The sequence below is a fragment of the Sapajus apella genome, unplaced genomic scaffold (assembly GCF_009761245.1).
Source record: "Sapajus apella isolate SASKATOON/1434 unplaced genomic scaffold, GSC_monkey_1.0 scaffold7, whole genome shotgun sequence".
Lineage (NCBI taxonomy): Eukaryota > Metazoa > Chordata > Mammalia > Primates > Cebidae > Sapajus > Sapajus apella.
This window is the reverse complement of record NW_022436947.1, coordinates 41577397-41590872: the sequence shown is the minus strand read 5'-3', so window position 1 is coordinate 41590872 and position 13476 is coordinate 41577397. Positions and strand designations below refer to the sequence as shown.

Sequence of the window (13476 nt, the reverse complement as noted above, 5' to 3'; positions counted from 1 at the left end):
GTGTGAGCCACTGTGCCCGCCTACATTATCTTTTTGTTAGCTCATCTTCATAGCTCTTCTTTGTGTAATATTTTTTAAAATGGTAAGCATAAAGTATGTTTGTTGTGGGCAGTATCAAAAGAAAATGTGGATTTCTATAAAATTTTGCTCTCATACTAAGTTAAAACACTGGGAGAAAATGGAGTCAGTTGTCTCGTTTGAGAGTACTTAATTCTTTTCAAAGCTGATAGTTTTATCTATCAGAACCTTTCTAACCAACATCTGTTTTTATGTGGTTTTATTTGGAGCCATGTTATACACAGCCACTCTACTCAGTCTCATTTCGTAGGGCAACTATAGTAAACAGTAATTCATTGTATATTTTAAAATAACGAAAAGAGTGGAACTGGAATATTCCTAACACAAAGAAATGATAAATGCTTAAGATAATGAGTACCCCAGTTACCCTGATTTGGTCATTACACATTGTATGTCTATATCAAAATATCACATGTACCTCATAAATGTGTACAACTATTATACATCCATAATTAAAAATAAAAAAATTTAAAGAACTGCAAAAAAGAAGAAAGAATGTGGATTTTGCTGTCACACAGAATGGTAGTGATCCTTACAAACTGCAGCAGGGAACCATAAAAATATTATGACTTGTAAAAAAAAAAAAAAGAACTTGCTTTTTATGATAATCTGCCATATAACAAAGATTTTATATCTGAATTCTTCTGAGTTTTCTCTCATCCTTCATGCCTACAAATTAATTCCACAAATATTCAACAGGAACATACATGCACACATATGCATGTGCTTGTTTACACACACACACACACACACACACGCACACACACAAATAAAAAATTTTAAAAAATCTTGCCCTAGCTAAAACAGTTTCATGGGTTTCAGATCAAGTTTTTGGTATGTTGTATTTCCATAGGAGTTTCCACAGCTAATTGCAATAGATTGTTAATAGAAATTGAGGAACACCTCCAACCACTTTTATCCATTTTCAGTTGTGACATGTGTCTACATAGCATCCTCACATGTGTTTTCACTTCCAATTTTCACTTGTGTTACTTAACTTCCAAGAAAATCATCTAAATTGTTATCAGGGGTGATTCTAAGGAAGCATCTGCAAAACAGATATTGCAGAGCTTTTTAATGAAAACTAGAGCCTGCAGATCTGTGGGATTGTTACTATTTTCACATTTTTTGAGTATGGTTTAATAAGTGAATTTTAAATTACAGAGTATGCCTTGCAACTTCTAAGATTATGTGCTTATACTTTGTATCCTTAAAAATTTCAGGGATTATTCTGGCAAACACTGTCTTCCTCTTTTGTATAAACATTTTTTTTTAATTTAGTGGATTTTTATTTTTTAATTTTCAGTGTTTTAAAGTTGAGTTTATTTTTTATTAAGAATTACTTTGACTCTATCAATTGGATTAATAAAACACAAACTATAAACATGAGATAAAATCTTTTATGTCAGAGGAATTCTTGCCCGCAGAATAGAGGCCAACTTGAGATGTGAGATTTGAAATTTATAGTATTACTCACTATGTGATTTCTACTTGTAACGTCCTGTACAATTCAGTTCAAGTTAATTCTTCTTATGACATTTTTCAACAGAATTTTAAAATGCACATCATGTTGATGATAATGCATATTTACAAATTATAAATTTAGAGTTATAATTTAAAGAGCAATAACTTGATATTTATGATCCAACTCATTAGTTAATAGAAACATTTTAAGTAAATATATTTTTACTTTGCCAGATTACTCCCAAATGTGCTTTAACCCCACATTGCTAAATCTAGACTAGTGTCTTTTAAACCTAAAATTCACGTGATTGGTAGAGTGGCATGATTATATGCATAATGTTTATGTGACTTGTGAAGCCATTTTAATTATAAATCGTGACATAAATAATATTTTCTGTATTCTTATATTATTTGGGCATCTCAATTTTTGGCTATCAGTAATTAGAAAATATAAGTAATTTCTTATTTGATTTCTCTTATTTGGATCATCTAATTTCAAAATTTCCTCTACATTTTGAGAATATCCAAAGAAACGTATTGCCAACTTATTATTTGGCAGCAAATTTGTACGGGTCTGCAGCAACCTAAGTTCTTGCCTCCTCAGAAGAAATAATTTGACCCAGGGGACTTATACATAATGCTGGTGTGGAAGAGTAAGTAATATTAATGACCAGAATTAAACTTATATATTGGCTGGGTGCAGTGGCTCACACCTGTAATCCCAGCACTTTGGGAAGCCAAGGTGGACGGATTACAAGGTCAGGAGATTGAGACCATCCTGGCTATCAGCTTGAAACACTGTCTCTATTGAGATAGCTGAAAACTTAGCTGGGCATGATGTTTCTGAAATTTTTACTTAACATTTGAAGATTCTTTCCTTCTCTCATAGATGTGGCTACACCCAATATGTCCAGAATATGATATTCATATTAGTTCCTCTTGAATTTTATGTAGTATCAATTTTTATGAGATTTGGAATACACTCAGCATATTGAACATGACAATGGCTTAATATGAACAATGTTTTTGATTACTAAATACTTATGTAAATAATGTTCTAAATCAGTAGTCCTGTGTCTAAATATCTTTCTTTTAAAAATTATTGTAACATCTCATTGCTTCTTTTTTTAATTTAGATCGGGGTACTGTGCATAAAGTGGTTGTTCTTCCTACTAACAACTCTGCCAGTGGCGAGCTCATTCTGGAGGAGCTGGAAGTCTTTAAGGTTTGAACATCTCTTCTATTAATCTCAGAACATGCATGATGAGTGGAATTCTTTAATCTTACACCACTTGGGAGGAAACTATATTTGATAAAAGATCAAATAAATGAATGTTATGAATTTTTGAGGGTTGGAAAACACCAGATAAAATAAGAAATATAGAACAAATGTTTTTGAAAAGTATTTTCCTACATTTCAAGTTATCTTAACATAAAAGGATTCTTTCTGTTTTTAAGCTATCATTACAACTTGAAGAATTGTGGTCATCATTATTTTTTAAAAATTAGCTCTAGTTGTCAAGGTCTGGAAGATTTTGCCATGAAAGGGCTTTCATCATTCGCTTCACAAGCCACTGAAACCCAAATACTTTCACATTATTGATTGTTAGATAAGCTTCTCATATTTTTTTAGCCAGTAATTTCAAGAAAAACGACTTTGTTTTCTCTCGTTTTATTGCCTTTAATTCATGTCACTTTAGTTAAATAAAACAAATGTTGTCTCTTTACCACTCAGAACTTCATGTTCTGTTAGAACTTGAGATTTCATTGTATTATTCTCCCTGTCCTTGAATTTGGGATAAAAACAGAAAACAAGCACAGCAAAAAAAAAAAAAAAGACAAGAGAAGTTCAGTAAGATCTCACCTGGTCAGGGCAGAGTGCCTGTTCTTTATGTATCTGTGAGCCAGGAGAGGGGATTTGTTGTGTCCTGCTGTGCCCTTGTCTGCTCACAGTGTCAGTCACTGTAGTTCAAGTGGTGCTTTTTATCTCTATTTGGAAAGATGGGGAAAGTGCAGCAGAGGAGCTATTAGAATTGCGAAGAAAGTTTGGCGTGGAATCAATCCTGCTGCAGACCGCTATTTCCAACTAAACCAATTAAGAAACAATGGCCCAGAGACAACAAAAGACCAGAGTCAGCCTATGACTGAGTAAAAGTAGCACTTCAGAACTCCCAGTAGCAAACTGTTGCTGGTCCAGCAAGTCACTTTGCTTATTTGAGTGGACTTGGAATGTATTGACTCATTAATAGACATTCCCACGGTGACCAAAAATACTGACTTTTTAAGCACATTAAGTGGGTGGGGTGCAGTACTGTTAGATTTAGGTAATTAACTTTAAATGTAAAGAAATATAAAATAGAATCAAATAAAAAATTTGAGGAACTCTGGCAAGTTTCCTACTACATTATTAAATTTATAATTTTTAATGCTAGACTAACTTTGGCATAGGCTCTTTGTGATTGGTGTGTTAAAATTGTGCTCATAAAAAGACCTTAATGATATTCAGACAAGTGCTTTCTTCATGCCTTGTTTTATAAAGGAATTGATTATTTCACTAGATTAACCAAAATCACATATATAGAACATACTTTTTTAAAATTCAACTTAGTAGGGATAACGTGACTTGCTAAAATAATATGAAGTTCCTTATTCTGGAGTAGTCTTGAAGACGGCAAAAATGTCATATAGCAACACTTCATTTTTAATACTGAAATACATCTTTTTGATTATCAGGAAATGTTAATTAAGTGAGCATGACATAAACCTAAACATACATGTTATGGGAAGAAACATGAGTTATTCTGATCACGTGCTAACTATTTATGGTCTGTCATATGAATTATGCTGGTGTTATCATCTTGAAGAATAAACTCTCAGTGGAAAAATAGAGTCAGTCAGAATGCATGTGGGGGACATCAGCCCGAGAGAGACCAAAACAAGTTTGAGCTTTCTTACTCATGCGTGTGCCAGTGATGGATATGGCCAGGTCAGGAGACATATTTACTGAATACAGTTACTGTCTTCAGCATGGTGTTTGTGTCACATTTCTGAGGTGAGGTTAAAATAATTGGGTGTGTATGATATACTGTGATGAGCATGTGAGGAAATAATGCATCTAAATGGAAAAGGTTTCTTAGCTAAGTGTACTGATGTACTGCAGAAAATTCAGTGTGACTTTGAAAAACAAGGAGCTTTGTTTTCATAAAGTGTAGGACCATAATCTCTTCTTTTAGTCCTTTGTTCCACATTTTCTGACAATAAGCCTGATTTCCTTGAGCTTAACTAGAATTGGAAGTATAACTACTAGTAGCAACCTAGCTGATTATAAGTTGCAACATTTGTGTGTATGTGCATGTGTGTGTATGTGTGTGTGTGTGTTAATAAGGGATGATCAAAAATTGTTGCAATGGAGAATTTAAAATATCACTGCTTTCCCTTTTTAAATGTCAGTAAATACATGCAACTCCAAAAAGCAAAATAACTATGGATATATTTAATTTTGAGAGCTTGCTCCCACTTGAGTTATTTAAATAAAGCTCATGGATCTCAATCACTTTACCAGAAGTCTAATTTTTTTTTTTTAATGGAGTTCAATGGCATGATCTTGATTCACTGCAACCTCTACCTCCTGGGTTCAAGTGATTCCTATCTCAGCCTCCCAAGTAGCTCGGATTACAGGCATGTGCTACTACACCCCGCTAATTTTGTGTTTTTAGTAGAGACAAGGTTTCACCATTTTAGCCAGGCTGGTCTTGAACTCCTTACCTCAGGTGATCCACCTGCCTCAGCCTCCCAAAGTGCTGGGATTACAGGCATGAACCACTACAACTGCCAGAGTCTAATTTTTGATCGTTAAAGTAACTAATAATTTTTAAGAAGTAAAGAAATGAATAATATACAAAAGCATTACTATTCCAGAAAATTATGTACACATTTTATCAAAAGAAGACCTTTCGAACAATATTTTTTTGTTTGCAACAATGAGTATTAACTAGTATGATTCAGCCTAATGTATGGTCTTTCCTAAATAGCACTGGCAGGTGAACAGTAGTGTCTTATGCAGAGTGCTTGTGTTGTGGAGGAATTAGGTGGTGTACCATTCCACAGCCTCCTCCATCTGAGTGCACGGATCCAATTCTGAGTTATTCATTGGATTCAATATTCTAAAAATTCCCTTCTCAAATTTTTATTTTTTGTTCTAATGCCTCTATTGATACATGTGTTTTAATGACTACTCTTTTTTTAGTTTAGGTATATATCTGTGTAACAACTCTATCATTAGTTACCAAAGAGGAAGTGTACTTTATAGACAAGTATATGCAACTATACTTTATATGGCAAGTACTTTTAAAGTCGATGTATATATAAAGAAAAATGATTTCTTAAGATTTAATAGAAACAAAATGAATGTAAAATCATTTTAAGGAATATTCGAGCAGCTAACATGGTGTTTTTCTAATTTTTTAGAATAATTCTCCTATAACAGTAATGAAAATTTCATCTAAAAAGGTAAAAACTAAGCTATTTTTATGCTCTTTGATTATTAAAATGTTTTGTTATGAAAAATTATATTATAAATTCTGAATAGTTATTAAACTAACAAAATAAATATTATTGCCTAAAGTATACCGCAAAATCACCTTTGATTTTAATGTAGAACTTACTAGCTATTAGTGAAAGACCAAATAGGTTTATTTTTGTATAAAAGTTTGTCAGAGCAGAACATATGTACAGGAAGATATTCCAACATTTTGTATATCTAATGTTCTCAAATATCACGGTGGGTGAAGCCAATTAAAATAAAAACAATCTTTCCGAGAGAAGAATTTAGCATAAAGTTTGGGCTACTCTATAACATCACAACATTCTAAGGGGCTTGGAACGAGTAATCAATCCTCTCTTAAGTTCCCGCTGTTGTCACATGTTTGAAATGTGCAGCACATTCTTTTATGCTTATTTTTAAGGAAATAATATTTCCTAGGATTTAAACATGTCAGGAAAAAGGAAATTCTCAAATCAGGATTTGGAAAGGTAATACTAGACTATAATTGAAATCCTCAAATTAATTGCCTGATCTGTACTTACGCATGCAAATATGCAATGATCATGGAAATAAAAAGTACAATTCCAATATATACATGAGCAAACCATGTACCTCTCCAATACCAAAAGGTATTATTTAAAAAACATATATTTTATGGTACAGAGTAACATAGTCACAATGGAATAGGCTTCCAAATAGGCTTGACATGCGTTTGCATCCCAATCTGACCATAAAGTACGAACAAATCATGTAACTTCACTAACCTAAGTTTCTAAATTTGTACGGTAATGCTTTTCTTACAAACAAGTTTATTTATATAAATTACCTAGAATAAAGAGGGTCCTCAGTAAATGCTGTCTGTAAAGGCCTGAGACCTATTTTTCTTGGAATACACAATAAAGATTTTATGTGTTAGCACAACTGATTACGTAATTTTGGTGCTCTTCACCATATTTAGTTTGTTACAGATGAAATAGTACTTTATAGTCAGTCTTACACTTTTTTCACTTCACTGAATTTTATGAGGGAAAATAAATAAGGTACAATGGAGCTAACGATCTCATCTGTAAAAATGTTTGTATGGTGCATAACAAACATTTTCCCAAGTAACGAGAAGCCATTCGTCATTTTGTCTAACGTCCTAGGGAGCAGATCTCAAGTCAGAATTGTCTTTGAACTTAGCAGGGAAGCCCTTTGTTTATAGTAGTTAATGGAAAGAGAAAGTATCAGGGCAAGATTCAAAATGGACACAAAGCCATTTGTGTGGCATAGTAATCCTGTATGCAAGTTTTAACTATAGTTAGTTTACGTATTGCATCTGTCTTCAACAGCTTATATTGTAGGTAATTTAAAATGTCTCATTAAAACAATGAGATTCAAGGCAAGGATAGTTGTTTGACTTTTTGGAAATCATTTGTACAACTGCATACTGCGTCATTTTTCCAGTGCAAGAGGACTACAAATAGTTAATGACATATTATGTGTATTTAAATACCTTTCTCAGTGTTTCCCATTTTATTATTTTATTTTATTTTTTCCCATTTTATTATATTATCCATATAGCAGAAAATAGTAGGATTATTAAAAATTATATTATCTAGAAGGAAACTACCTGTGTCCTACCATCCTATATATAAGGATATACTGATATCCTTAAAGTATTTTAATGAAGCTGATAAATTTACTGTATTATTCACTAATTTACTCGATAAACATTTATTTCAAATGTGCCTAGACAAATGGTTATTGCCAGAACATGCAGTTGTTTTCTTATAGTTTGAATGTTTCAACTGGAGATCAACTTCAGCACAATTTCTGAAAAGTCAATTGATGTGAATAAAATCATTATATTAGATGTAATAGAGTGAGATGTGATTCAAATCTCAATTCAATTCAAATTAGAATTGAAAACTCATATATTGATAGTTTGATATTTTACTGTACTATTACCATCAATTAACATTCATTGAGCAACTTACGAGCCAGAAACTATTCCAAGCATTTTATGTGGAGGAACCACTTACAACATTTATTTTTTTACCAAAACTCTATATGGTAAGTGCTATGCTATCTTAATTTTAATAATGAGGAAGCTGTGATTCAGAAAAGTTAATACAGCAGATTTGTCGCTGAGCTGAGATTTGAATCTAGAAAGTCTGGCTCCAGAGATTCAGAGCCTGTTTGACCCATGGTGTCTCCAGGGGTTTCATTTTTAAATGTATATGTATGCGTATGTGCGTGTATGTATATATGGAGGAGTATGCACACACCCATACATCCACATCTATTCAAGTACCAGCTTACAGATTCTGTGCTAACTTGAATTATATAAGTCCTTTGGAAAGTAAGCAGTGTCAATAAGAGACTCATTCCTTCAACGTCTGAGAACCATGTGATGCACAGTTAAAGGATTCAAACCATTATCTTAGAAGCAGTAGACATCCTACAATTGAAGATGGATGAAATCTCCATTCATGGCGTCTTTAGGATGATGAAGATCACTGGATCAAGCAGAATTTTAAGACATGTTTAAATATAAATACTGATATTCTTCTAAATAATTATATTTAGGTAGTTTTAATGAGTAACATGCCACTTACAAAGGCATGTGACCAAATGTTCTTTTTTATTTTATCCAGTACTTACTATTTACTATTTTTTCTTTCTAAACTTAAAATGCCCTTGATTTTAAACCAGACTTTCTCAAATTTACAAAGTAATGTATTGCCATGCTTGAAAAATAAGAATGCTTCCTTGTGCTTTGCTAAGAGACAGCATTCAAAGAAAAAAAGAAAACATTATAACTTAAATCTGTAAAATATTAGCTCAAATCTGAAAGAACAATGAATCCCAATGTGTAAAACACATTACCATTCTATATGGTGCTTTGAGCTTTTCTTTTTTAACAGGAAAGTGGTAATGTTATAAGCATATAAACTTAGGAAAATTCTATTTATTTTGGCTTTATACCCTTCTGTGCTTTGTTTCACATTTTGGTCAGTTCCAAAATGAATCCAAGGGTTTGTGGGCATATATTATAATGTATTCCTGCTGAAAGTTGTCCTTTAACTTCCACATCTGAAACAAATCATCTTCATTCCTTTAATAGCAACAGTTGTATCTGAGTTCCAATGAAGGGATTTCCCAAGTATCTCTGCATCGCTGCCACATCTATGGTGCAGCCTGTGCTGACTGCTGCCTGGCACGGGACCCTTACTGCGCCTGGGATGGCCATTCCTGCTCCAGATTCTACCCAACTGGGAAGCGGTGAGCACAAAACACTCAGCTCAACATCCAAATGTAGGACACCAGACAATACCAAAGTCTTTCACATCTTTAGAATTAGCTCTATGGGTGTTTTTAAAAATTACATTAAAAGTGGAAGCTCTATTTAGCGCCATACATAGTCTTTGAATGAAGAAAATGGCAATACATTATAACTTGAAATTCTCACAGATATGGTAAGTCCAGAGTACAGTACTTTGGAAGAATTCCTTTCTCTTTCAAAGCTCCTCTGTAACAGCTACTCCCCTAGGACCCATCAAATATTTCAAGTAACATTTAGCTTTTTAAATTTTTTACATCACCTAATTTATGTCTTTTTTATTTTATATGCTTTAGTGTATCCTTAAAACCCACCTTCTTAGGATTTCTCTACATTGCTTAATTATCTTGTAACCAAAGATACAATTATAACACTGGTTCTAGTTCAAGCTGCAAAAGTATTATTTCAGCATGGATACCTTGATTTGCTTTCAAAACCTTGATGGCCATGTTTTATCCATGGAGTGATGAGTGAATTATTGCTGGTTAGGTTAAGAAAGAAAGGCATTCTGAGGCAGGGTGCTTTTTATGCAAGTAAAAACTTAGGCAGGAAACTGTATCAACTTGTACCAAGTTGGAAGGAACTGCGAGTAGAGAAATTGAAAAGGAATATGCAGAATTCAGTCAGTCAAGACTCTAGCTATTTTCAGTCATACAGTAACATGGGTCATGATGGTGGCAGGGGTAAAACCTTTAAAAATTAGGCTTAGCAGAGGCAGCAAATAGTAGTAGCAGCCATGAGCACCAGCGATCTTTCAAATAAAGCACTGGGGTGATGGTGCTTTATGGTTTTTATTCTCTACATTCCTTTGAGGACCCTGACAGATTGTAACAACTCTAGCACTTTTGTGTATCAAAAGTATTCTGACCCTCTTATTAATTAGTTCAACAAATATTTTCCACTGGAAATATATTTTCCAGGCATTGTTTTAGAAGCTAGCCATATAACAGGAAAAAAGGCAAAAATCTCTGTCTTCTAAAGAGAAAAGATAGATAATAAATAAGGAAAACCTCTGGTATATCAAATAATAACACGATCTGTGAATTGTAAAAGGGCAAAGAAAGTAAGTACAATATGCGGTAAGCAAAAGGTTGCGATGTTAAATGGGTGTCAGGAGGGCCTTACTGCGGAGATACTATATGAGCAAGGACTTGATGTGGAATGGCACCAAGGCATTACCTGGCAGAATAACATTCCAGGAAGAGGGACCAGAAATCTCCAATACTGGGGTGTGCCCAGATTGTTCAAGAAACAACTCTAAAGCTAACGAGGCTGCACTGAAATGAGAAAAAGGAAGGATAGAAAGAAATGAGGTCAGAATGCCACATGATGTCAGATTTTGTAGGTAATTGAAAAGTTTTTATTTAAAGTGAAATGGAAAACAGCTGAGGAGTTTTGAGCATGAGAATGATATTATTTGACTTTTGGTTTCAAAAGATCACTGGTTGGATTTGGCTTGCACTGAAGCCCTGGGGTAGGAAGAGGTTGGAGGCACAGGGGAAGGTGTGGCAGAAGCTACATGACAGGAGGGTACTGTCTTCATCCAGGGGAGATATAGTGATGGCTTGCATGGGGACAATAGGGGTAGAGATGGCAAAAAAAAAAAAAAAAAAAAAAAAAAGATCTGATGCTTGACAGAGCTCACAGAATGTATGGATGTATTTGGATGTGGGTGGTTCGAGAAATAGAGGAGTGAAAAATGATCCAAGTTCTCAGAACTGAACGTTAGGATTTATGTCAGTGTCACTTCCTTAGAGAGAAGGGGCTGTGAAAGGAGCAGGTTTGTGGGGAGAAAGAGGATGTTACGTTAATGATATCTGTAAGATATTCACACAGGGATATTGAGTGGGCAGTTAGAAATAGGAATCTGGAGTAGAAAGGAGTAGCCTGAGCTGGATCATTTGGGAGTCTTCCATAATTAATGACATGAGATAGAAAGAGAAGTCCCACTCTTTATTCTTTTTTTGAGACAGAGTCTTGCTCTGTCACCCGGGCTGGAGTACAGTGGTGCGATCTCAGCTCACTGCAACCTCTGCCTGCCAAGTTCAAGCAATTCTCCTGCCTCAGCCTCCTAAGTAGCTGGGATTAGAGGTGCGCACCACCACGCCAGGCTGGTCTCGAACTCCTGACCTTGCGATCCACCCACCTCTGCCTCCCAAAACGCTGGATTACAGGCATGAGCCACCGTGCCCAGCTGAGAACTCCCACTGTTTACTCCAGGAGTCTCATAGATGTGTTCCAAGACTCTGTCCCTCCATGTTAATTTAGGCTTTAGCAAGGAGGTCCCTGACTTCTTTTGATTCCTACCTAGAATTTCTGGACACCATTACCCTGTGATCTTCCATCTTAGTATGAGGCTGGAGGCCTAAACCTGGACACACAGTTGTGAGGGAGGAAAATTTCAAATGTAATCTCACATCAAAAGTGATTTTTGTAGCTACAGTTGTTTCAACCATACTTGTTTTTCACTGCCAAATATGGTAGTAGCAATATGTTAAATTACCATAATTCTTAGTAAGGTGATACTATTTACTTGGTAAGAAAATCTAAAAATTTGCATCTCTAACACCTGCCACATAATCTTCAAACTCTTCAACAGATTTAGTGCTGAAAGAAGATGAAGCACTATACTTTCCAAGGAAGAAATGGATATGGGGACTATAAATGGAATCTTACTATAGCTGTATTGGTATACCAGTTATTATATAATGTAAGGGAAGTGGACATCAGTATGCTTTCTCTGCAAAGACTAGTTTTGACCAATAAGCATTTTTATCTAACAAACAAATAATATTTCTCAAGTAAAATTCCATACTGTATATAGATTATCATTGCATATTACAGATGTTTTTTTTAACATTTTAGAAGTTTCTGCTGAATATGGGCTAGCTCATTTGTTTGTATATTTTCCCAACCATTACAATACCAGGTATCCTTTCTAAGATGTGTGCTTAAACATAGATTTTACATTGTCATTTTACCACCACAAATTATAATTTTAATTAAACTTTTTTTAATAAAGGAGTCTATCATGCAGTTCTTTGCATTAACAATATCATGCCTGATATTAAACCATAAATAATGGGTCGAGAAGGAACGCAGTAGCTGTTCAAAGTGCTATCTTGGCTGGGTGCAGTGGCTCACACCTATAGTCCAAGCACTTTGGGAGGCCAAGGCGGGCGCATCACTTGAGGTCAGAAGTTCGAGACCAGCCTGGCCAATATGGCAAAACCCCATCTCTACTAAAAATACAAAAAAGATTAGCCAGGCATAGTGGCAGGTACCTGTAATCACAGATACTCAGGAGGCTGAGGCAGGAGAATCACTAGAACCCGGGAGGTGGAAATTGCAGTGAGCCGAGATTGCACCACTGCCACTCCAGCCTGGGAGACAGAGCGAGACTCTGTCTTAAAAAAAAAAAAAAAAAAAAAGAACGAGCTATCTTGATTATCTCTAGCATTGTCTTAATTCTATCATGAATGAAAAGCCATAAAAAATGCTACATATATAAAAAATATGTCTGCGCCTACTCGTGTTTATCTTTGACTAGCATATTGGAAGCTTCACCAAAAGTATCTACAGTATTTCCATTCTCCAAATTATGTCCTAACTTAGCATGTACTTACAGTAAATGGAAAACATGTTGCTGAATGAATTAACTATTTCGTAAATTCCCATGTGTATTTTTTTTTTCCTTTGAGGGTAGTGGATTTGGAGTATTTTCCGCATTTATTTTCTTGAATAGTGTTAATTTACTTAGTTTTGTGCTGATAGTACTCTGTAAGCAAAACACAAGATCACTTAGAGGATTTCATAGATATAAAAAGCAAAAAACTATTTTCTTTGTATACAAACAGAGAAATACAGTTATACTTGGAAATTGGCGGAATCCCTACTTTGATGTAATAGACTTGTTAAATATCATTGACTCAATAATAGTCTCCCTTTAAAGAAAAAAAAAAAAAAACTAGTTAAAAGGCTGGGTGCAGTGGCTCACCCCTGTAATCCCAACACTTTAAGAGGCCAAGGTGGGCAGATTACCTGAAGTCAGGAGTTCGAGACCAGC

General features: G+C 34.6%; 1 protein-coding gene across 1 annotated transcript in view; it reads left to right on the top strand.

Annotated features, from left to right (window-relative positions):
• Positions 1 to 13476, top strand: part of SEMA3C (semaphorin 3C) — a 181337-nt gene that overhangs the window by 156628 nt on the left and 11233 nt on the right. Inside the window, exons 13-15 of the mRNA XM_032276442.1 lie at positions 2679 to 2767; positions 6010 to 6051; positions 9195 to 9352. Coding sequence (XP_032132333.1) covers positions 2679 to 2767; positions 6010 to 6051; positions 9195 to 9352 — 289 coding nt within the window. The remainder of the gene's footprint in view (positions 1 to 2678; positions 2768 to 6009; positions 6052 to 9194; positions 9353 to 13476) is intronic.